The 23,211-nt window shown below is 46.9% G+C and overlaps 3 protein-coding genes across 32 annotated transcripts in view; 1 reads left to right on the forward strand and 2 right to left on the reverse strand.

Annotated features, from left to right (window-relative positions):
- Nucleotides 1–22,167, forward strand: part of LOC128584184 (protein FAM228B-like) — a 75,631-nt gene extending 53,464 nt beyond the window's left edge. For 7 of the 27 annotated variants that reach the window (XM_053589142.1, XM_053589150.1, XM_053589140.1 and 4 more), the window contains 2 exons: nucleotides 87–228; nucleotides 3,719–4,128. In XM_053589142.1, coding sequence (XP_053445117.1) covers nucleotides 87–228; nucleotides 3,719–3,880 — 304 coding nt within the window. In that variant the 3' untranslated portion in view covers nucleotides 3,881–4,128. Of the gene's footprint in view, nucleotides 1–86; nucleotides 229–3,718; nucleotides 4,136–19,250; nucleotides 19,298–21,335 lie in introns of those variants that run through there. The other 20 variants (XM_053589141.1, XM_053589137.1, XM_053589148.1 and 17 more) reach the window with 12 other exon arrangements.
- The window catches only part of LOC128584190 (rRNA-processing protein FCF1 homolog), a 197,117-nt gene that overhangs the window by 64,185 nt on the left and 109,721 nt on the right, over nucleotides 1–23,211 (reverse strand). The window lies entirely within an intron of this gene.
- Nucleotides 5,857–23,211, reverse strand: part of ITSN2 (intersectin 2) — a 165,093-nt gene continuing 147,738 nt past the window's right edge. For all 4 annotated transcript variants that reach the window (XM_053589134.1, XM_053589132.1, XM_053589133.1 and 1 more), the window contains 9 exons: nucleotides 22,234–22,417; nucleotides 16,564–16,662; nucleotides 14,267–14,434; nucleotides 13,649–13,864; nucleotides 12,887–13,008; nucleotides 12,112–12,194; nucleotides 8,440–8,523; nucleotides 7,633–7,806; nucleotides 5,857–6,783 (listed from right to left, as the gene is read on the reverse strand). In XM_053589134.1, coding sequence (XP_053445109.1) covers nucleotides 6,626–6,783; nucleotides 7,633–7,806; nucleotides 8,440–8,523; nucleotides 12,112–12,194; nucleotides 12,887–13,008; nucleotides 13,649–13,864; nucleotides 14,267–14,434; nucleotides 16,564–16,662; nucleotides 22,234–22,417 — 1,288 coding nt within the window. In that variant the 3' untranslated portion in view covers nucleotides 5,857–6,625. The remainder of the gene's footprint in view (nucleotides 6,784–7,632; nucleotides 7,807–8,439; nucleotides 8,524–12,111; nucleotides 12,195–12,886; nucleotides 13,009–13,648; nucleotides 13,865–14,266; nucleotides 14,435–16,563; nucleotides 16,663–22,233; nucleotides 22,418–23,211) is intronic.

Below are 23,211 nucleotides of genomic sequence, written 5' to 3' on the forward strand. Positions count from 1 at the left end.
GTGAGATCATTAAATTGATTTTCCAAAATTATCGAATAGTACTATTCAGTTTGTGTTGAGATTATTTTTTCTACTCTTCTTCACAGTTCTGAAAAGCTCATCTATGCGGAAGAGAAACAAAAAAGAGAGGAGAAAGAGGAGACTACTGACCTAAGTCAGGCTGCTTTTGAAAGGCAGTTCCGTGCCTCAAAGCTCAGCCAGGACAGGGGCGATGGAAAGAAGGGTGTGGTGAGCCAAGGCCTGGGGAGACCCACGGGTTCCGACTCCAGTGAGCCGCTGCCACGGCTTTCTCTGTGCATGTTCTCAGACTGGCTGCAGAGGCCAGAGGGGGCCTGCGGAGAAGGCAGTGAGAAAGCGGGGGCAGGAGAAAGGGAGGCTGTTCTTAGGGGCCCTGGGCGGGGGAAGTCATATATGAAAAACTCAGAAAAGTAGTGACTGTAGTACTTATATGCCCCTGGTCTCATAGTCACACCCCCACACCCCCACACCCCTCCTCCCACTTTCAGGGGAGAGATGGTGCCCTGCCAAGGTTGGGGCAGACCTGGCCAGAGGGCTCCTGCCTGCTAGGATTTCTTCAGCTCTTCTTGAGCTTTTGCCCTTCTGCCCCTTAGGTTGTTTCCATGTCCTATTGTAGCCAAACTAGACCGCACGTGCTCTTTTCATTAGTTCAGATGGTATTATCTCCCAATATGTCATTCATTTTTTTTTTGTAGAGACAGAGTCTCACTTTATGGCCCTTGGTAGAGTGCCGTGGCCTCACACAGCTCACAGCAACCTCCAACTCATGGGCTTAAGCGATTCTCTTGCCTCAGCCTCCCAAGTAGCTGGGACTACAGGCGCCCGCCACAACGCCCGGCTATTTTTTGGTTGCAGTTTGGCCGGGGCGGGGTTTGAACCCGCCACCCTCGGCATATGGGGCCGGCGCCTTACTGACTGAGCCACAGGCGCCGCCCCTGTCATTCATTTTTGAAATGAAATTTATACAAAAAATTAAGGCAAAAATGAGAATTTAGAATTGAAAAGGTATTTTATATGCAGGAATTTTCCGAGCACAGGTTTCTCATCATCTGGCGGGCACAGCTTACAGCCTGTGCTCTATATCCCTTCCTTTCTCTCCCCACACCCTACCCTAAGACCTGAGACTTAGGCCCCTTCCAGGGACGGCTTCTGGGGGGTTGGTGGACAGTGGTCTCCTGACCTGATGAGGCACGGTGGGTCTCTGCATTTCTCCACTTGCCAGGTCCTCCTGGCCCTCCACCCCGCCCCACATAGAGGATGCTTGAAAACCTTGTTAGACATTTTATGATCCCACTCCTGCTCAATCCCATGGTCCCCCCCAGTCTCCAGGGAGAAACCGATTCTCCTAATATGGTAATTTACCATATGACTCCTCAGCAGTTTCTGCTGAGCATAATTATATCTGAGAGCACAGGGAGCTTCTCATTCAGATATTTTTTTCAATTTTTTTTTTTTTGAGACAGTGTCTCACTTTTTTGCTCTCAGTAGAGTGCCATGATGTCATAGTTTACAGCAACCTCCAACTCTTGGGCTTAAGTGATCCTCTTCATCTCACCCGCCACAATGCCCGGCTATTTTTTTTTTTTTTTTTTTAGAGATGAGGTCTTGCTCTAGCTCAGGCTGGTCTCCCAACTCCTGAAATCAGGCAATACACCAACCTCGATCTCCCAGAGTGCTAGGATTACAGGCACGAGTCACCTGGCCCAGCCTCATTCAAATATTTTAAAAAATAATCAGAGTATACAATGTGATGACTTTGGTATATGTATTACTTGTGAAAGCATTGCCATGATCAAGTTAGTTAATATTCTGTGATCTCACATAGTTACTGGTGGTGTGGGGGGGAGAACACTTAAAATCCACTCTCTCAGCAAATTTGAAATGTGCAATCCAGTAGTATTAACTATAGTCGGCATGTCGTGCATTAGGTCTCCAGAACCTACTGTGACAAAGTTTGTACCCTTTGACCAACATGTCCCCATGTCCTCACCCAGGAGGGTAACCTTTGGATTCCACATAAAAGTGGCATCTTTCTGTGCCTGGCTTCTTTTCACTTAGCACAATGTCCTCCAAGTTCCTCCATGTTGTTGTAAATGACAGGATTTCCTTCTTTGTGAAGGCTCTTCAATATTCCATTGTATATATATCGTATACATTTTCTTTACCCACTCACGTCAGTAGACATTTAGGTTGTTTCCTTATCTTAGCGAATGTGAATAATGCTACAGTGAATATGGGGAGTGCAGATACCTATTTGAGATAGTGATTTTTTTTCCTTTGACTGTGTATACCCAGAAATAGGATTGCTGGAGCATATGGTAGTTCAAAACTTTTTGAGAAACTTCCATACTGTTTTCCATAATGGCTGAACTAATTTACATCCACGAACAGTGTATGAGAGTTCCCTCATCCCCATGTCTTCACCATTGCTTGCTATTAGTTGACTTTTTTTGAGCTGGGGTCTTGCTTTCTTGCCCTGGTTAGAGTAGCATCATCAGAGCCTACTGCAACCTCAACTTCTTGGACTCAAGTGATCCTCCTGCTTCAGCTTCCCAAGTATATGGGACCACAGATATTCACCACCATGCCCAGCTAGTTAAAAAATATGTATGTTTTATAGAGACAGGATCTTGCTGTGTTGCTCAGGCTGGTCTGGAACTCCTGGCCTCAAGCGATCCTCCCCTCCTTGACCTCGTAGGTGTGAGCCGCCACGCCTGCCTGACTTTTTGATAATTGCCTGTCTAACAGGTGTGAGGCAATACCCCATTTTGGTTTTGATTTCGTCTCCCTGATGATTAGTGATGCTGAGCACTTTTCATATACATGTTGACCATTTGTATGTTTTTTTTGGGAAAATATCTATTAAGGCTCTTTCCCCATTTTCAAATTAGGTTATTAGGTTTTTTTGCTGTTGAGTTGTGCAAGTTCCTTATGAATTTTGGATATTAGCCCCCTATTGTATATACGGTTTGGAAGGATCTTCTCCCATTCTGTAGGATGCCTCTTCATTTTGTTTCCCTTGCTGTGAGAAGTTTTTTAGTTTGATAAAGTCCCACTTGTTTATGTCAGATCTTAGTGTGACTGTAGTCACCTGGATCTTAGGGTAGGGTAGTGAGCTGCTGTCACTAATAGGCCCCCAAAGCAGGGAGTGGTTTCAGCAGCAGCTGCTTTTGGCTCATAGCCTTGTGCTAGGTGGCTCTGTGCATCAGCAGGCTGACCCTTGTTCATGCAGTCTCTCGGGACCTGATGGACCTTTGTTATCTTCAGTGCCTGCTCCCTAAGCTGCGCTGTGAACTCCCTGAAAAGGGAAGAGACCACAGGTGACTTCTGCCCAGGCTGGGGGCTGTCTGCGGGCCTGGTCTGCATGTGGCATATGGCACTTCCTCTGAAGGACCCGGTTACATGTCTGTCCTTAACTGTGGGTGCTGGGGGAAGTATTCTCTGGCTGGTCTGAACATGATGGCAAGGGGGCATTCTGTGGACAGCCAGTCTGCACAGCATAACCAGGTCAGTCCTATGTGGAGTTCAGAGATATGCACAGCCTCTGAGGGCTGAATAAAGCAGACAGAGTGAGCCAGGAGGGTAGGCTGGGACCCTGCCTAAAAGGTGTCTCTGCCCGGCAGCAGGCAGGGTGTGGAGTGATGGCAGTAGGATCCTCCCTGGTTCTCTAAGCCCCTCAGCCCTTCTCTTCTGTCAATAGGTTTTAGGAACCAGACAGCAGAGACCTCGGTCCTCGGTGGCTGGAGACGGCCAGCAGAGAAAGGGGCCCCAGCCTGTGGGAAGAAGAGCAATGACAGCTGAGGTCCTGGGGAGCCACCTGGCCTCTCTGCACAGGGCGGCTAAGCAAGACTGCTGTTGGTGATAAAATCTGGTTGATTTGAATTTGCAGTGTTTGAACACTTGGAAACCTTTTCTCTCCTCAGAGGTGGAAATAAATTGCACACATACCAAGTAATGTTATTTATTGCGCTTCTCCTGGGAACCAGGAACTGTGAGTGAGTGAGTGAGTTTGTATTCATTGAAAAGTTTTAATAGCAAGATAATATTATTATCTCCCAATACTGGTGCTCAGAGAATCTCTGTGACTGGCTCAAGGGCAGTGTTCTGTCATGGGTCAGTCCCTCAGGTGGCAAAGTTTGGGTCTCTTCTCAGAGGGTGGAGTTGTCTCTGCCCCACCCCCACCCCCCCATCCCACCCCCACCACACAGCATCCTGTCCTGAAAGAGCAAAATCCCTGGAGGGGGGTGCAGAGACTCAGGGCACAGCCCCCTCACACCCTCCACCAAACAGGCTCACATTTCAGGCTTAAGAGAGCTTGATTTCTCAAGGGGCAGGTCTGCAATTCCTAGGTCAGCGGGGATGACCGGAGTTGCTGGGTGTACTGACAATCAGTGTCCTCCAAACTTTTGCAGAAGTTGTTTGACTCTGATCCTGCTGGTTTCTCTGTCCTAAATCTGATCAAAGAACCCTGAGAGATGGAGGGATGGCTCTAGCCACAGTTTACAGTGTGGATTGCCGTCCCCTCAGTCCTGGGAACGTGAGGATTGTTCTGTGGCTAAGGTTCCCAGTTAGCTAACAGTTGGTTTTGAACCTGCCTGATTCCTAAGCCAGCAAGCTTCCCCAAGCTAGAGACACAGCAGTTAGCTCTGCTCAGCGAGGTGGTGTCTAAGCAGCCAAACTTCCCCCATAAGCAAGAAGTATGTTCAGTTGTTTTCGTTTCATAAATTGTTGTCTATTTATTTTTTTAAATTGTATTTATTTATTTATTTTTGGTGTCTATTTCTTCTTTAACCAATTAGTGTCCGGGGTCAAAACCTGGAATGAGCGAATGATGTTTTTTTTTGGAGACAGAGTCTCATTATGTCACCCTGGGTAGAGTGCCGTGGTGTCACAGCTCACAGCAACCTCCAACTCTTGGGCTTAAGTGATTCTCTTGCCTCAGCCTCCCAAGTAGCAGGGACTACAGGTGCTCGCCACAATGCCCAGCTATTTTTTTTTGTTGTAGTTGTCATTGTGGTTTAGCAGGACCGGGCTTGGTTTGAACCTGCCAGCTCCAATGTATGTGGCTGGCGCCCAAGCTGCTAAGCTACAAGGCGCTGAGCCGAGTGATGGTTTTTTTAATTGAATATACTAATGCTGTTTTCTACCTCTTCTTTGCCCAGGGATTATGTTTAAATAGAAACAGGTGGAACCTGAGCACTTGGGACATTTGAATCCTGCCTGGGTCCCCCCAGCTGCCTGGAGACCTGTTCCCTCAGAAATCTGGGCTCCTGTAGCCTGAGTGATCTTTTCAAAAGGACAGATTTTTTTCCCCAGTTTTACTCATTTATCTAGGGATTTAATGTTTAAAACCTTATTTTTTTAAAACAGTATTCAAAACAAATTTCACACTTCAAAATTCAGAAGCCAAACAAGCAGCTTGGACAGGTGTGAATGTGGCTGTGCAGGAAAGGGGTGGGGCAGGAACAGGGGAAAGACAGGGCTCAGGGAGCTGGAGGGGCTGAAGTAGTGCAGGACATCACTGAGTCCTCACCCACCTCTTGTAAGTTACCCCTGAGGTTTTACTCAACAGGGTCAGAAATGGCTCCCCCAGAGATCCTCCCTTGGAGCCACTCGAGAATCCAAACCCAGAAGCATGAGGTAGATTCACAAAGTCCTAGAGCAAGGTAATGGCAGAGTCAAGGTGAGCCCCCAGGTCTCCTGACCCTGTCCCACCCCTTCTAACCCTGTCCTTGTTTTTTACCACTATTTGGGAAAGGAAATTTGGTTTTGTTAAAAGCAACCTCTGAAGTTACCTTTCATGTAGATAGCAGATCACTCAAGCTTTGAAAGAAGTTGCATTCATAAACTTATATTTTTATTCTTTCTGTACATATTGGCAATGATAAAGCTTAAAGATGCATGTCCTATGAAATATGCAAAACAAGGAATTTACATAAATAATTTATACTTCAGAAAATTAAAGTTGAAAAATATTTTCCACATTATTAGAGTTCACAGTATTTAAAGTAAATCAAGCTTTCGCCCTTATATTTCAAACTATATTGTCTTAGCAGAAAATGGTAAAACCTAATCAGAAATAAAATGATCAAGTTTCCATTTTTATTCAGTGCACAAGTACGTGCTATTTCAGCATCGGGCTGTTCAAGTACTGAGCCGCAGTTCTTTACCCCAACCCTCCCCCTCCTGAGTGGCTGTGACCCGGCAAAGGTCACATGACATGGAATGGTCACAGCATCACCAGACACTCCACAGTGGACACATTGAACCAAGTCGTAATGTCTGGTGGTCTGATGCCGCATTTCCACATAATACCTTTTATATATAGCCCTGAAAATGGAAACCCTGGCATCTAAACACAGCTGAACATGTTAACACTAATACAAGGCACTGTGCTATGGGGTCTGGTTTATTTACAGGAAGATGTTTGCATAGCTTGCTAGCGATTTAGAGTGCAATAAAATAGAGGGGCCAGCCAGCATGGCTCTGCGACAGATGGAGCTACAGGGTACTCCTTAAGTCGCGGAGGCGCGCAGTCTCTCATTCTGCAGCCCCAGGCTGGGGGACAGGTCCCCTGGTGCCATCCTCCTCTGTCCTTCTGGATCCCCTACAGGAGAGTCTTTTGCTCAAAAAGTTGCAGGTCAAAGCGCACCCAGACCTCCCCGGTGGGGACCTCATGCAGCAGCAGTCGGCGGGTCGTAGGGCCTTTGCTTTCCTGTTCTGTTCGAATTTTTGCCACTGGGACTTCAGTCCGACCCAGGAAATCTGGTGAATAAACATCATAAGAGAGCCAGAAATCTTTCTTCTTCTTCTTTTTTTTTTTTTTTTTTTGTAGAGACAGAGTCTCACTGTACCGCCCTCGGGTAGAGTGCCGTGGCGTCACACGGCTCACAGCAACTCTAACTCTTGGGCTTACGCGATTCTCTTGCCTCAGCCTCCCGAGCAGCTGGGACTACAGGCGCCCACCACAACACCTGGCTATTTTTTTGTTGCAGTTTGGCCGGGGCTGGGTTTGAACCCGCCACCCTTGGCACATGGGGCCGGCGCCCTACTCACTGAGCCACCGGCGCCGCCCGAAATCTTTCTTCTTTCTAAGATTGTTTTAAAACTATACCCGGAGGAGTGTCTGAAATAAGATTCATAAAACTTTCATGTCCAAAACAAGGGCGATTTCTTTAGATGTGACTTTTAAATCCAATTACAACTTTCACTACAATTAAATTCTAGTCCAACTACCTTCTTTCAGTTTTTGATATTGTGAATGGCTGCACGAAGAATGATAACAGGTTCATGTGAGAGAAGCTGTGGGGCTGGAATTCAAGTCTCTCTGGTCTGAGAATGTTCTATGCATTCAGTGTGCACCAGGAGCACAGGGTTGACAAGAGATTGTGTGTGTGTGTGTGTGTGTGTGTGTGTGTGTGTGTGTGTAAACACACCCAAGGCTTCCCTGCCAACCCCAAGGAAAGGTACCCATTAGCAGCCAAAGCGAGCTGACCTAGGCCTGTGTCATTTCCCTGAGGTGTTATGGGGCAGCCAGCTGAGCACCCTGGATCCAGACTCCAAGATCTAGAAACCCGAGGAAACCTTTACATCTCCTAGCTGAGCTGTACTTACCATCTGGTGAAAACTGGTCTCTGTCAAACATGGTGAGACAGAGCACATCTTGGTAAAGGTCCTTAATGAAGAACTGGCAGTTAAAATTCCACTTGGGATTTAATGTGTCCTGGATGGTTCTGGTGGTATAGCTCTGAGAGCCCATGCTGATTTCGCAGTATGGGTTGCTCTTTCCTGAACAAAAAGAAACCACAGACAACATGTGGCACATGTAGATAAAATGAAGTGACAGGCCATCCTTGAGCAGAAGCAGAACCCAAAATGCTGCTGTGCTACAGACCATGGTAGCAGGAGCCACTGCCTGGGGGACCATGTACACCTCGTAGTCCAGCAATACGGTCCCTGTATTCCCAGCACCGACAGCTGCGCAGACCTGGGTGCGACTGTGAGCTCTAACCCCAGGACTGCTCCCTGCATTGTAAAACCTGGCACATGCTTTCTTGATGCACAAGCAATCAGGAAAGCAGGCAGTGGTACTTACAGGGAAACAGTGATAACACTGGTGCAATAAACTAGCTTATTACCATTTGGGTGGCACTAGACACAAAGACTTATAAAGCATCTGCGGCTGGGCACAGTGGCTTACACCTGTAGTCCCAGCTACTTGGGAGGCTGAGGCAGGTCATTTGAGCCCAGGACTTTGAGGCTGCAGTGAGCTGTGATTCTGCCATGCACTCCAGCATGGGTGACAAAGTAAGACCCTGTCTCCAATAAATAAATAAATAAAATTCTATCATTCAATGTTTAGAGGAATCATCAGCAGAGAATAGGGTAGTTACCATTTAGTTGAATAAAAAAAGCATTTACCATTTGGTTTACAGGCTTTCAATTCTGTAGCTTCAATGACGTGTACCATCAGGCGCCCGATGCCTGAAGCCTTTTGAGAGCGGGCTACGAGAGAGGGAGAGAAGTCACCCTCTGAGAAGGCAGACAGTGCAGCGATGACTAAGCTGTGAATACTCACGATCTGAATTTCTTTTCTTTCTTTTTTTTTTTTTGTAGAGACAGAGTCTCACTGTACCGCCCTCGGGTAGAGTGCCGTGGCGTCACACGGCTCACAGCAACCTCTAACTCTTGGGCTTACACGATTCTCTTGCCTCAGCCTCCTGAGCAGCTGGGACTACAGGTGCCCGCCACAACGCCCGGCTATTTTTCTGTTGCAGTTTGGCCGGGGCTGGGTTTGAACCTGCCACCCTTGGCATATGGGGCCGGCGCCCTACTCACTGAGCCACAGGTGCCACCCGCGATCTGAATTTCTAACAAACTGTAACACTACAGCCCCCACTTGCTCTGCTCTGGGCCCCGCAGCTTAGCATCCCCAGGCTATTGCCTGCTATCTTGGCCTATCAAGCGTCCCACTCACCCTCCAAGATCCAGGGCCAGTCTCTCCCTCATCTCCCAGACCTTTCCCTCCTCTGTGCCTCTGTTACCCTTCACTATGAGCACCCCACAGGCTGCTGGGTCTGAACCTAATACTGTCTCCTGTGCCACAGAGAGGCTGTTGTAGAGCATGGACTCTTTTATCCATCCTTGCCTTAACCCCTCAATTGCCTAGCAAATAGTAATAATAAAATCGTAATACAGGCTATATGTTTAGCTTAATAGCAGCTAACATTTATTGGATACTTACTTTGTATTAGGAAATGTGCTAAACCTTTCATAAATTATATTATTAAAACTGCATAGTTGGGCGGCACCTGTGGCTCAGTCGGTAAGGCACCGGCCCCATATACCGAGGGTGGCGGGTTCAAACCCGGCCCCGGCTGAACTGCAACCAAAAAATAGCTGGGTGTTGTGGCGGGTGCCTGTAGTCCCAGCTACTCGGGAGGCTGAGACAAGAGAATCGCTTAAGCCCAGGAGTTGGAGGTTGCTGTGAGCTGTGTGAGGCCACGGCACTCTACCGAGGGCCATAAAGTGAGACTCTGTCTCTACAAAAAAAAACTGCATAGTTACCTTATAAGGTAGCTCCCCACTTTACAGATAAGAAAAACTGAGGCTTAGAAAGGACATGCTCAACTCAGAGCTGCTAAATGGGAGGATCAAAATTTAGACATCAGACACGAAAGTCTAAATAAACTATTCAGTATTATTGCAATTACATGTAAACATTTTAGTTTATAAGGCAGTTTTACTTAAAGCCTTATTCTCTTTTAAGGAGGTACTCAGAATGCTTCACATGAAGAGAAACGAGTTAGTGGACTCACATTACCGTGGTAAACATGATGTTTTAGTTAGGCAGGCAACAGCTAACAAAGACAATGCGTGGTGAGCTATGATTTTTCAAACTCAGCTCAAGTATGACCTCTGGTAGGTGGCCCACTCCTCCACCTCAGACCACGCACTCAGGGGCCCTGAAGGCAGGGCTGGGCCTTGCTTATCTTCCTAGGCCTCATTAAACCCAGCACAGAGCCTGCCACAAAGTAAGTAACTGATAAATGTCTGAAGAATTGATCTCATGGACAATGCATAATAACATACACAGTTATTGATGGTAAGCAAAACTCAGAGAAACTTTGATTCATATCTTTGGCCAACTAAGAGATCATTATATATTTTATCCAATCATTGATTTTTTTAATAGCAACTTTTAAAGTACCATTAAAATAACATTCAATTAGCAAAAGGTGATTTACACATACCTTTCAGGAGCATATAACAAAATAAGGGAAACCTAAACAAAGAAAACATATGAAGAGCTGCAACCACAGCAGCCAGGGACCTAAACGGCAGGCCTGGATGGGAAGGAAAGCCACGTGGAGGGGACAGGCAAGGCTGCAGGTGGAGGCTAGAGTGGCTCAGAGCACAAGTCTCACGGGGTGAGGGGCTGTAGGCAGTTCTGGGAGCTGCTGGAAATGGGGCAGAGAGGCAAGGGCCCACCAGCATGCACGTGGAAGCTGGGGAGGAACATGGGAGCCGCCACAGTCCCAGACAGAGGGCCATGTGGGACGGAGGAATGCTTTATGAAGACGCAGGCAGCAGCACTGAGCAGGGGAACGAGCCGTCCCATGAACAGAGAGGACACAGTCAAAGCAATGAACATGGAGCTCCACGGGGCATGAATCACACGTGGGCCCTGTAGGGTATGGAGTTGCACAGGAAGCTTGTGACCACTAAGTGAGAAAAGATGGGGCTCTAGGGACTTAAGCAAATCAATAGCAGACTAAAGTCCACAGTGCAACCCCAAGACTCAGGTACAGCGGGGGCTCTAGGCAGAAGTCATACTGGTTAGGGGCTTAGGGACGGCACCATGCAGGGGCAGTGTTTGACTTGGGTGTTGAAGAACGGGAAGCATGTTGACATGTGGGGTACAGCACGAACTCGGAAGGCCTGGCAGGGCAGCATGGGTGTTCAGCCAGGCAGCGGCATGGGCTGGGCACAGGGAGGCAAAGGGAAATGGGGCTAGTGACAGGTATTACTGAGGATGGACCCTGAGTCTGGGGTAGGAAATTTGTCCGTAATTTGTCAGGGAAGAGGGAAGATATTTAAGCAAGGAGAGATAATGCTAAGAGTAGCTCTAGATAAAGAATACTCCGGAAATGAAGAGGATGGATGGCAGAAAGGCTAGGGAGCCTGCATGGGAGATGGAGGGTCGGTGGCACTGGGCGAGGACAGGACCAGGCAGATGGAAAAGGTGGTGAAGGAGAAGGTGCAGGACACAGCAGCTGACCAGATGAGGGGCCGGAGGGCATGTTTTCAGCCCATAGTGCCATCCCCAGAGATTCTTGGGAAGATAACCCTGTAGGAAGGAGGCTGGTGATCCCATTGGAAATGGCAATGTGTGATGCCCCTGGGAGGCTTGGGAGTAGCGGGGCCAGGCCAAGTAGTCTGGAAAGGATTGCCATAGGAGGGGTCCCCAAGGGAGGGGGCTGACAGACGTGGGGAGAGAGTGCTTAGGGCTGAAGAAACGCTGGGAAGTGACTATGAAGAAACTATACCAGGAGATGACAGGGTCCAGAGGGAAGGAGGAGCTTTCAGTTATCTGCCAAGGGGCGCAGGGAACTTGGGCAAAGAATGTGAGCCAAGCCACCGATTAGGGCAGGGGTGGGAGCAGGAGGAGGAGGAGGAGGAGGAGCAGTGGAAGTGAAGGAGGAGGGGGAGCAGTGGAGGAGCCAGGGTGTAGGGAAGTGAGGCCCAGGCCAGCTGGCTAAGCAGGAGGGCAGCTGGTGGATCCTGGGAGGGCAGATGAGGCAGACCAGAGGGCATTCGCCTGCAAAGTGGACCAGGTGGAGGGGAGATGAGTTGTAGAGAGAAAGGAGTGGAAGTGAATAGCCGAGGCTGAGGGACAAGAGACTGTTGCAGAGGGAGGGTCCTGCAGCTGGCCCTAATGACCCCAAGATCCCAGTCTGTGCGGGGAGGGGCTCAGGGAGTCTGGCCTGAGGCAGGGCTGGCTGGCCTCTCTGGCACAGCCCCATTACACAAGCCCACGGCAGGTGTCCCCAGGGCCCCGATGGCTGGTTCCAACTCTCCACCACTGAGTACCTTGATAAGCCCGCTCTCGTTTCTTCTTTTCTGTGTCAATGTACTGCTCAGACGCTGCCTTGATCTTTTGGACCCAGGCTGTCCTGCGGGAGAAGCAAAGGCAGCCGTTGGTGGCTTCCGTGCAGAGCCGCAGAGCTCTGAGTCAGTCCTTCTCTCTTACGAGTCCTCTTTCACTAGCCTTGGCTTTAACAAGTCGCCAATCACAGACCTGACTTTAGTGCAACCCAAAGATCAGTCTGCTGAATGAATGGAGCTGAGAATTTCCAACAGTTCTTGACCACTCACAGAGCACCAGGCACTTGCCAGGTGCTGGGACCAGAGTCAGAAGATGAGATTCACTACTGAACACCAGGTCAGAAGGAGGCTTCTACCAGACAAGTGTGGCACAGAGGAGCAGCAGCTCCACCGGGGCCTGCCCCGGCCCAGGCGCGTTTGGAGCCACAGCTGGAGGAAGTGTGTCTGACCAGGAGAGGGGCAGAAGGTACTCCTCACTGAGGTCCACGGGCGGGCAGAGGTCGTGGGTGGAGGGATGGGCTAAGCTGCGAAGCAAGTGGACTGTCGCCTGACGGCGACCTCTGGAGGGATTTTAGTAGGGACTGAGGCGTGTGGCAGCATGTTAGAGGAGGTGGGACTGGAGCGGAGGGCATGTGTTACGAGAGGTTCAGGATATAGAATCAGTAGGACTTCAGCATGGATGGAGACAGGTTTTTGGCAGAGGGAGACATCCAGGTTGCCTCCCAGAGTCCAAGGCAGGCCACACATGGTCAGGACTGACCTCTCATTAATGTTGTCTGTTCGGAGGGTGTAGACCCGATCAATGTGGGAAATGTGGAAGACAGGCTCATCGCTGGAAGGGTCTGTGGGCAGTTTCACCAAGACTTCATTCAGGAAAATGGGCTGAAAGAATTAGGGCCAAAATACAGGCTGTGAGAGGGGCCACAACACTCCACCCACACGTCCAGAGAGAGTTCTGTCTGTGCTGACGAGCCTTGTTGAGAATTAGAAAGGGGTCTAGTGTCTAAGGTCTTTTACACAGAAAACAATGAGATGGCCTCTACTTTGTAAAAGTAAATGTTGAGGCAGATTAGGTGTTATGGGACCAGGAATGGGAGCCTTGGTGCTGACTGCTGAGGCAGAAGCTCTCTTCTCTGCCCACCGACACCTGCTGGTGCTTCAGCCTCCGTCACAGGGAGATCTGATACCAGCTGTGGACAGAGATGGGACCTGACACCTGCTGGTGCTTTAGCCTCCGTCACAGGGAGATCTGATACCAGGGTGGACAGAGACCGGACCAGGTGTCGCGTCTGCCAGTTGGAAGCCAGAATTCAAGGCTGGCATCTGGCTGCTGGCCATCAGTGGGCAGTGAGGGCCCAGCTACACTGGGGCCCCTTCCCTTGGGAGCGGGCAGAGGAAGCCATGTGGACACAGGTGAAGAAAGTCCCCCAAGCACAGCTCGGGCTCAGCAGGAAGGAGGTCTGTAAGGTAAAGGCACAACCTCGTCAGGCCCTGACGCCACTGCCAGGCATGAGACACTCACCGTTTTATACATTTTGAATTGAGCGTTGGACTTAGAGCTGAAAAGTTTCTCAGAGCCAGAGGAAACGGCAAACTGCTTGACCATGTAGGTAAGAAGCAGGAAGTCATTGAAGAGGAATCCATGTAGTTCCTTGTTACTCTTCATCTTGTATAATTTCCCACTGTGCAAAAGCTTCCGGGGCCCCAGGCAATTGGTAAGGGAGTTGAAAATAAGTTGCTTAAGGAGAAAGAAGATGTCATCTTTTAAGTCCCAGCAGAAATCATCACAGCATCCCCAAGAAGGCAACACCCTGGGCCTGCCAGCACGGTGGTAGAATTTTCTACCTAGGAATGTGGCTACAATCATTCACCTTCACACGAAACCTCTGTGCATTTATTACTCTTCAGAGTTTTAAGTGGCTCAATGAAAACTGTTACTTGTACCCATAGAATACTGATTCTACTAGGAGAATTCAAAGAGCTCAAAACAAAAACTAACCTCTGTAAGAAAGGAAGATGACAATCAAAGGAGGAGTGTCTCTGTAGGGCAGGATGGTGAGTCCACACTAGGGCAAGGCTTGGAGCTGGCTCCCCACCCAGAAACCCCTAATGGCACCCAGCTATACAGCGTGAGCCTCACCTCCGCGAGACCTTCGCACTGGACGTGTGCCTGAATCCACTCCAGTCGGTCTGAATTTTCCTTTTCCCGAACTCCCTCATTAACTTGAGAGCAAAGCTCCTCTGCCCGTTCGAGGGCCAGCTTTAGGGAGGAATGGTCTATATGATTCTCCGGGGTGTTCTCCAGAATCTGGAAAAGAGCGGGCTGCTTCATGTGGGATCTACTGTTTCACTCACCTACCCAGCCATTCACTTGACTGCTTGTCTAGCCAAATTTTGACTGCTTGTGTGTGCTTGACGCTATGGTAGGCACTGTAAATACAACGGTGAACAAGGTAGTAGCTTTTGTCCTTGAGAAGACCATGATACTTCCAGTCCTTGGGGAGACAGGGAAAGGTAACTTAGTCACAAAAGAGTGTGACAAGTGCTAAATAGATTATCTCTGAAATTTAAGGGCCTCTGGTTACTTTCTGACTGGATTTTGGCAAAAGGCCTTGTGTTAAAGGGTACCTCCCTACTCCCCCCGCCCCAGTTTAAGCCATGTACCTTTAGAGGGAGGCCTCGACTATATATTGGCTGCAAACTTATAAGTGTTAACTTGCTCAAAGCAATGGTTCATAACATTTTTAGAGTCACTGAATGCATTTTCAAAAATCTGATGAAAGTAATGACTTCCCTGCCACAGGAAAAACACAGTAAAATCATGTCAGCATGTAGAAAAAAATGCATTCAGTTTATTCTGAAGTGATTTCAAATTACTTTTGCTACAAATGTAAATGAATAGAGGCCAGAACACAACTCTGTGTGGTCGCTCCAACCATCAGCAGCCTTCCCTCACGACTCTGTCTGGGTTCTCACAGTCCAGGTGGCTGAGTCCACGTCCTTTGTTTATGGTTCTAATGTACAAAACAGTCTGAAAGCCTTAAGTTTGTATTCAGGGAGAAAGTGACCCTGAATGGACAAGATGTATTTACTTACTCTACTCCCAGTGATATCTGTGTATTGCACTGTAGGTGCTTGGACATAAGTGATTTCCCCCGGTTTAGATGGGGTGTAATGTAACATGTGGAATTTGAATTACATTCTTTTTTTTTTTGAGACACAGCCTCAAGCTATTGCCCTGGGTAGAGTGCTGTGGCATCACAGCTCACAGCAACCTCCAACTCCTGGGCTTAAGCGATTCTTTTGCCTCCGCCTCCCAAGTAGCTGGGACTATAGGCGCCAGCCACAACACCTGGCTGTTTTTTGGTTGTAGTTGTCATTGTTTGGCAGGCCAGGGCTGGATTTGAACCCGCCAGCTCTGGTGTATGTGGCTGGCGCCTTAGCCGCTTGAACTACAGGCGCTGAGCCATGAATTACATTCTGAACTCTGAGACATACATGGCCCAAAATATTTCAGTGAAGGGACTGTGGAGCTGTATACTGGGCCAGGCTGGGAGAGGCATCTGTGATAGGAGATCTCTGATGAGTTCACAGGCCAAAGGTCAAGGAATACTCAATAAAAGCAACAGTCATATTATTCCTGCTGTTTTCCTTTGTAAACTACCATGTATCAAAGATTAGTTGTGGAATAGCCAGTTGTCAAATCTGGCTTCTCCTTATAAGTCTTATTTACTCAAGAGGCCCACATTGCTCATATCAAAAATAAAAATAGAAGGGATTTTAGAAGGCATGTGTAGTCACAAGCTGAAGATATAGCAAGGGGATGATAAAGAACTCTGTTTAGACCTGTTTGATGAAAATATTTCAAATTGTATATAAAACCAGCCCACTGTACCCCACAATTGCATTAATGTACACAGCTATGATTTAATAAAAAAAAAATGAGAGGAAAAAAAAAAGAACTCTGTTTAGGACAGGTTGAGTTAGAGACTCCTAAGGCATGTAGGTAAAGGCAGCTGAATGTAGATCTTAGGAGGAAGATTGGAGCCTGAGGTTATGCCAATGGTGGACTCTGCCCTATCCCTCTGGGCGCCACAACTGGAGACCCAGAGGGTCTCTTATCCTGCCTAGACAAACATGTTTGAGACTCCGAATTTCTAGAAGGTGTTGATAGGTAACCCAAGTGATGAGTTGCCTATCTCAGTTGCCCACGTCAAGGATTTGGCCCTTTGGACCGTCTGTGTATGTTACTGTGCATACACACATGTGAGCACACGCAGATGCCCAGCCTATCGGCAGTGGGGTCACTTCTGTATTGCCACACCACACGCAGGGGAGGGTCAGCAAACTCAGAGGCTCCCTGAGTATCCGGCCTCTGTGACCCTCAGCGGGTCCTGCTTCTAGGCGGCTTCCAGCTGCCGCAGCCTGTGTACTCACACTTCTGATGAGCAAGGGGTAGCGGGTGATCCTCTGCATGGGCTTCAGCAGGAAGCTGGACAGGGGCATTCCTTTACACCGAGGGTCAGATGCCAGCTTCTGCAAAATGATCGAGAGGCGTGAGAGGAAATCCTAGCCCCAACTAAAACAAAGGAGCACTGGCCATACTCCCGCCTTTGACCTTATAGACTTCAAACTTTTTTTTTTTTTTGCAGTTTTTTGCCAGGGCTGGGCTTGAACCTGCCACCTCTGGCATATGGGGCCAGCGCCCTACTCCTTTGAGCCACAGGCGCCACCCAACTTCAAACTTTTTTTATTTTATTTTTCTTAAGTGTTTTTTTTATTGAAACAAAATATTTAAAAAATTAATGATGACCGGGTATGGTGGCTCACTCCTGTAATTCTAGCACTTTGGGAGGCTAAGGTGCAAACTTCTTTTAATAACTCAGGATCCAAAATGATGGATAGCAGATTAACAGAAAGGCTATCTCACCTCACGTGCCACGCCCCCCAGATGCTCCCCAGCTCTCACGTGCTGTTCACGGCCTGTGCGCTCACCCTACCTTTGCCTCTAGAACCACTCTGTCCTGGCTGTCTCCCCACCTCGCTGGCCTTCTAGGCCCTGTCTACAGCCTTCTTCTCTACCTACTTGCACCTGGGGAGCTTCCAAGATGCCCTGCAGCTGAGCCCAGCTCCTGGAGCCCAGACTGTTTCTGGAGTGCCACATTATTCTCCTCTCCACCTGGATGTCCCAAGGGCACCTCAATCTCAGCATAGCCAAAAAAGTGGTTCTCATCTTCTCTCATAAAAGCTGTCTTTTCTACCTCCATGTCTGAGTTGGTGGCACCACTCTGCCCCCATCCACCTGACTGACTCCCAATTCTGGCCTCTGAGCAGTGGATCCCTTGGCTGTGTGTGCCCACAGCCCTGCTTGATTGGTAACGATCACCACCACCCACCAGGCACCCACCACTGCCGGGTAACCTGTGAGCCTTACTGCTCTGCTCTGCCCTTTCTTCTCACCTTCGAAGTCTTAGGTCCTGCTTCCTTGCTCAGGCTCACCACTGGGATGCCTCCCTCTGTCCCATGCCCTTCTCTGGCCACCACTGCTGCATCGGGCAGTAGAGGGAGAGGCTTCTTGTTTCAGATGTCTCTATCAGACATCTGACTGTTAACACCAGGGGGCCAAGGACGAAGTCTTATTTGCTTCTAGTACTAGTATAGGACCTGGGGAGCAGCCAGTACTCCAGGATGACCATTTTTAATGCCTGAAAAATACATTTACTATATTTACCTAATCATTTCCTCATTATTGGATATGTAAACTGCTCTTCCTTTTGTTTTGGGGTATATCTATATATAGTTAAATGTTGCTGTAATGGTATCATTCATCCTTTTTATTTCTATATTTTCGGAATCTTTTAAAAAAGTAAAATTTTAGAACACAGCTTATTATGATATTTTGCTTTTTAATGTAACCAATGCAAGGCCTTTGATTATCAGATTGCAGAATATTTTTACTTTTCAGTATTGTTACAATTGTGATAACACTGATGTCTTATTTACATTATTTGGAAAAATACCTTTAAAAATTTTTTTATTATGCATTAGAGGGTGAATGTTCTATTTTTAAGTTTTATGAATTATTTGAAAACAGTCACAAGTATTAACAATTCTACATTTACTTAATTATCCTGATCAATGTTTACTTCTATGATCTTGGTTTCTATGATACTTTCAGTTTATTTCCAGGTGACTCCCTGCCTCCCACCCTTATTCCCCAGTGAAGGGCTCTGTCCTCAATGTCTTATATTGGGCCATTTTTGTACCCTTCAGATCATAAGGAAAAATGTAATTATCATTTATTGAATGCTAATAATAATGTGCTGGTTTCTGCGCTAAAGTCCTTTATTTATTTATTTTTGTTTGCTTCTGTGTTTTTGAGATGAGGGTCTTGCTGTATTTCCCAGGTCTCAAATTTCTGGGCTCCAGCAATCCTCCTGCCTCAGCTTCCTGAAGAGCTGGGATTACAGGCATGTGCCACTGCTTGGCTAAGGTCCTTTAAAAGTACTGTCTGATTAGGCCAGGCGCGGTGGCTCATGCCTGCAATCCTAGCACTCTGGGAAGCTGAGGCAGGAATTGAGCTCAGGAGTTCGAGACCAGCATGAGCCAGAGCAAGACTCCATCTCTAAAAATAGCTGGGAGTTGTGGAGGGTGCCTGTAGTTCCAGCTACTCAGGAGCCAGCTGAGGCAAGAGGATCATTTCGGCCCAAGAGTTTGAGGTTGCTGTGAGCCATAGCACTCTACCAAGGGTGACAAAAAGTACCTAGCTCTCTGGTCACACAATTGGACAGTGATGGGCTGGGATTCTGAAGCCTATCTCATGTTAAGAATGATACATGATATTTTATAGCTTCCTGAAACAATTCTATTTGGTATTGATAGGCTCTTCATGTAATGCTTTATTTTATGAACTGTTATTCTAATTTAGAGTTTAACAACTAAATTTGTAAAAGATGTTGGTTATAACTTTTTAAAAAATTTGTAACTAAATACAAACACAGAAACAGACATTGGGGTCAGGACTACTTTTTTACCTTTTAGAATTAAATTACCTGGCCTGTGTATTCTTTCCTATGATTTGTAACAGTTTTCAGAATAATCACTATTCCTTTATATTTGGAAAGAATTCACTGGGACTAAATCCATCAAGTAAACCCAGCTCCTCTTTGGGGTAAGTTTCTCAATTTTCTTCATGGTTAACAGTATCTTAATAGTAAGATTTTCTATTTTTAGTAAGCAAAATTTCAAAGTTTTATAGAAAAAAATGAAAATTGTGGGCGGCGCCTGTGGCTCAGTCGGTAAGGCGCCGGCCCCATATACCGAGGGTGGCGGGTTCAAGCCCAGCCCCGGCCAAACTGCAACCAAAAAATAGCCGGGCGTTGTGGCGGGCGCCTGTAGTCCCAGCTGCTCGGGAGGCTGAGGCAAGAGAATCGCTTAAGCCCAGGAGTTGGAGATTGCTGTGAGCTGTGTGAGGCCATGGCACTCTACCGAGGGCCATAAAGTGAGACTCTGTCTCTACAAAAAAAAAAAAAAAAGAAAATTGTATTAATGTTTTAACATTTATCAGCATGGGCTTGGCGTCTGTCACACAGTGGTTATGGTGCTAGCTCCATTCACCGAGGCTGGAGGGTTTGAACACGGCCCGGGCCTCCTAAACAACAATGCAACTGCAACAAAAAATAGCCGGGCACTGTGGCGTGCGCCTGTAGTCCCAGCTACTTGGGAGGCTGAGACAAGAGAATTACTTATGCCCAAGAGTTGGAGGTTGCTGTGAGCTGTGACACCACAGCATTCTACAGAGGGCAACACAGCGAGACTCTGTCTCAAAAAAAAAAATCTATCAGCATATATTTTTGAATTATATAGCCTATAATTTAAGAGATATCTTTATCTCCATTTTTATCAGAGTTATATTTTATTAATTCTCTTCAATGTACCCCTTTTTTTTTCTTTTTTTGAGATAGAGTATCTTATCACACTGGGTAGGATGCTGTGGCATCACAGCTCATAGCAACTTCAAACTCTTGGGCTCAAGTGATCCTCTTCCCTCCGCCTCCTGAGGAGATGGAACTATAGACACCCACCACAACCCCCCACTAGGTTTTCTATTTTTAGTAGAGACAGGGTCTCACTCTTGCGCAGGCTGGTCTCGAACTCCTGAGCTCAATCCACCAGCCTCAGCCTCCCACACTGCAAGGACTATAGCTATGAGCCACTATGCTTGGCCAATGTACTAGTACTTGGATAAATTATAATTTGTGCTTTTATCTTTATTATTCGCTCTATTTTCCTTTTGGAATTTTAATTCTGGCCTAAACATCTTATTTTTATTCCTAACCAGTTATTTTTCCATTCTTTTTTGGTATTAAAAGCATTAAAATTATGCATTCTCCCTTAAGGTATTGTAGTGGCTATGTAATCTAGTATGCAGTATTTCATAAACCAGGAAAAAAACAAGGAATGTAAAAAATAAAAACATAAGAAAACAGAAACAGATTTTTTTTTTTTTTTTTTGAGACAAGAGTCCCACTACATCACCTTCCATAGACAACCATGGCGTCACAGCTCACAGCAACCTCAAACTCTTGGGTTTAAGCAATTCTTTTCTCAGCCTCCCAAGTAGCTGGGACTACAGGCGCCCAGCACAACACCTGGCTATTTTTTGGTTGTAGTTGTCATTGTTGTTTGGCAGGCCCTGGCTGGGCTCGAACCCGCCAGCTCTGGTGTATGTGGCTGGTGCTCTAGCCGCTTGAGCTACAGGTGCCAAGCCAAGAAAACAGATTTTACTTTCATTTTTCTCATCATTACAATAGTTTCTATTAAAAACAGATTTTACTTTCATTTTTCTCATCATTATTATTAAACAACATATCCCAGCTGCTCGGGAGGCTGAGGCAGGAGAATCACGGAAGCCCAAGAGCTAGAGGTTGCTGTGAGTCCTGTGACATCATAGCACTCTACCGAAGGCGGTAAAGTGAGACTCTGTCTCTCCAAAAAAAAAAAATAAATAAATAAGTGAAAATGATGTCTTGAAATGTTACATTGTATTATAACAACCAGGCGTATGAAGCTCGTTGCTGTATCTCCAGAAGGATATTGCTTTCATTATATTACACTGTTCTCTTTCTGAGTACAGTTCTAGCTTTACTTCTTGTGTTTCATTTAGGACTTGGCATTATGGAAGTAACTCTTTCCTACCCTCCTCACAGGTTTCTTGAAGCGCTGACAACACTGCGCCCCCTGCTGGTGAAGCTCTGACAACACTGCGCCCCCTGCTGGTGAAGCTCTGACAACACTGCGCCCCCTGCTGGTGAAGCTCTGACAACACTGCGCCCCCTGCTGGTGCACTGCAGGACCCTCTAAGCACTGATGCACTTGACGTTACATCCTAATATCCTGGCATCATCTTCGTCTCCTACTCTCATTTCTTTTTGTCTCACTTTGTCCATCCAGTTATTTTAAATTTTATCTTGCTGCATTTTATACATTTAAGTAGGCTATTTTATAATCTTTTTGGAATAAGACGGATATTAAATAAATGCAATTTACAACATTAAGACAGTTGGCATTCTGATTCCGGGTGCGGTGGCTCATGCCTATAATCCCAACACTCTGGGAGGCCAAGGCGTATAGATCGACTGAGCTCAAGAGAAGGAGACCAGCCTGAGCCAGAGCAAGACCCCATCTCTAAATCACCTGAGCATGTGTCAGGCACCTGTAGTCCCAGCTACTTGGGAGGCTGAAACTAGAGAATCACTTGAGCCCAAGAGTTTGAGGTTGCTGTACTGAAGCTGCAAAGTGAGACACAGTCTCAAAAAAAAAAAAAAGAAAGAAAGAAAAAAAGAAAGTTGACATTCTGTTTGTTTTTGGAGTATAAAGTAGCTAATAAGTAAATATGATTTAAAAAACCACTTTGCTATTAGATGGGAAAAATCATGGTCCTGGTGCCAAGAAAAATCAAGTCCAATTCCTTGCTATGTTTTTGTTTCCCTTGGAAATCGCTGGGGATACTTCTCTCCACTCCTGAGATTCCCCATCTCACCCTTGTAGCTGCTTGCCCTGCCTGCTATCCCAGCAAAGAAACCTGCAAGGCCAGAATGGAGTCACCTTTAAAAATTCTTTGAAGTCTGTGTCTTCATCTGTCTTCTGCTGTAACAGAGCCGCTCCATTCAGCTGGCAGCTGCAGAACCGGATGTACGCTTGCATGTGGGACAGCTCTGCTGCCAGGATGTCCCCCATCATCTGCACGGGCATCTTCTCACCCCCAGTCTTCTTCCGTACCCGCAAGGCCCTGCAAAAACACACTGTCATTTTTTGTTTCTAAGTGAATATCCTTGGAAATTGAAGGATGGATTCCCATGGTGCTAGACCAATGGTACCAACAACCAGTGAGTTACCTAAGAATTTCTGGTACCAGGAGGGGAAAGTCAGGAGGAAGAGGAGGCAACTTGGGCTGAAAGCTCTGCTGGCCACGCCAACCTGGGTGAAACGTAGCACAAAGAAAATGATGTCTATACACTTGGGTGTTTCTAGGTCTTTAGGATTGTTGTGGCTTCACCTTAGCTTCTCAGTAAAATTTCTTTTGAAAATTCTAATATGTTCTTGGTTGAACCAAGAAGAAACATTTCCAGTCTGTAAGAGAAAAAAGGGAGCAGGGGCTGCAGAGGTAAGGTCTGAAGAGAGCTGCTCATCCCAGGACAGCAGAGATGCAGCCAGAGCTGGAGTCTGTCCTCACAGGCATGAAGGAAGCAAAATCACCCAAGGCCTGGAACTCAATATGGGAGTCATACCTGGGCCATGAGCTACAGTTCTCTTTTGACGCTAACTACCCTACTGCCAGAGTCAAGGACATCTTGCATGATGAAATCATGCATTAACATACTATTTAATGATTTAATTTTTGTTATATTTCTTTACTTTCTTCGAGAATTACGTATTTTATAGTTGAAAGGCACTTCATAAAATTATTATAAAATAAAAGACCCGAGGGAGCAGAAAACAGGTGAAGCTCCTTTGCTAAGTAGCCCGCACAGAGGGTTATGTGTGACAGTCTCAGGGGTGTGGGGGTAGCCAGGTGCAATGATA

Source organism: Nycticebus coucang, chromosome 4 (genome assembly GCF_027406575.1).
Source record: "Nycticebus coucang isolate mNycCou1 chromosome 4, mNycCou1.pri, whole genome shotgun sequence".
Lineage (NCBI taxonomy): Eukaryota > Metazoa > Chordata > Mammalia > Primates > Lorisidae > Nycticebus > Nycticebus coucang.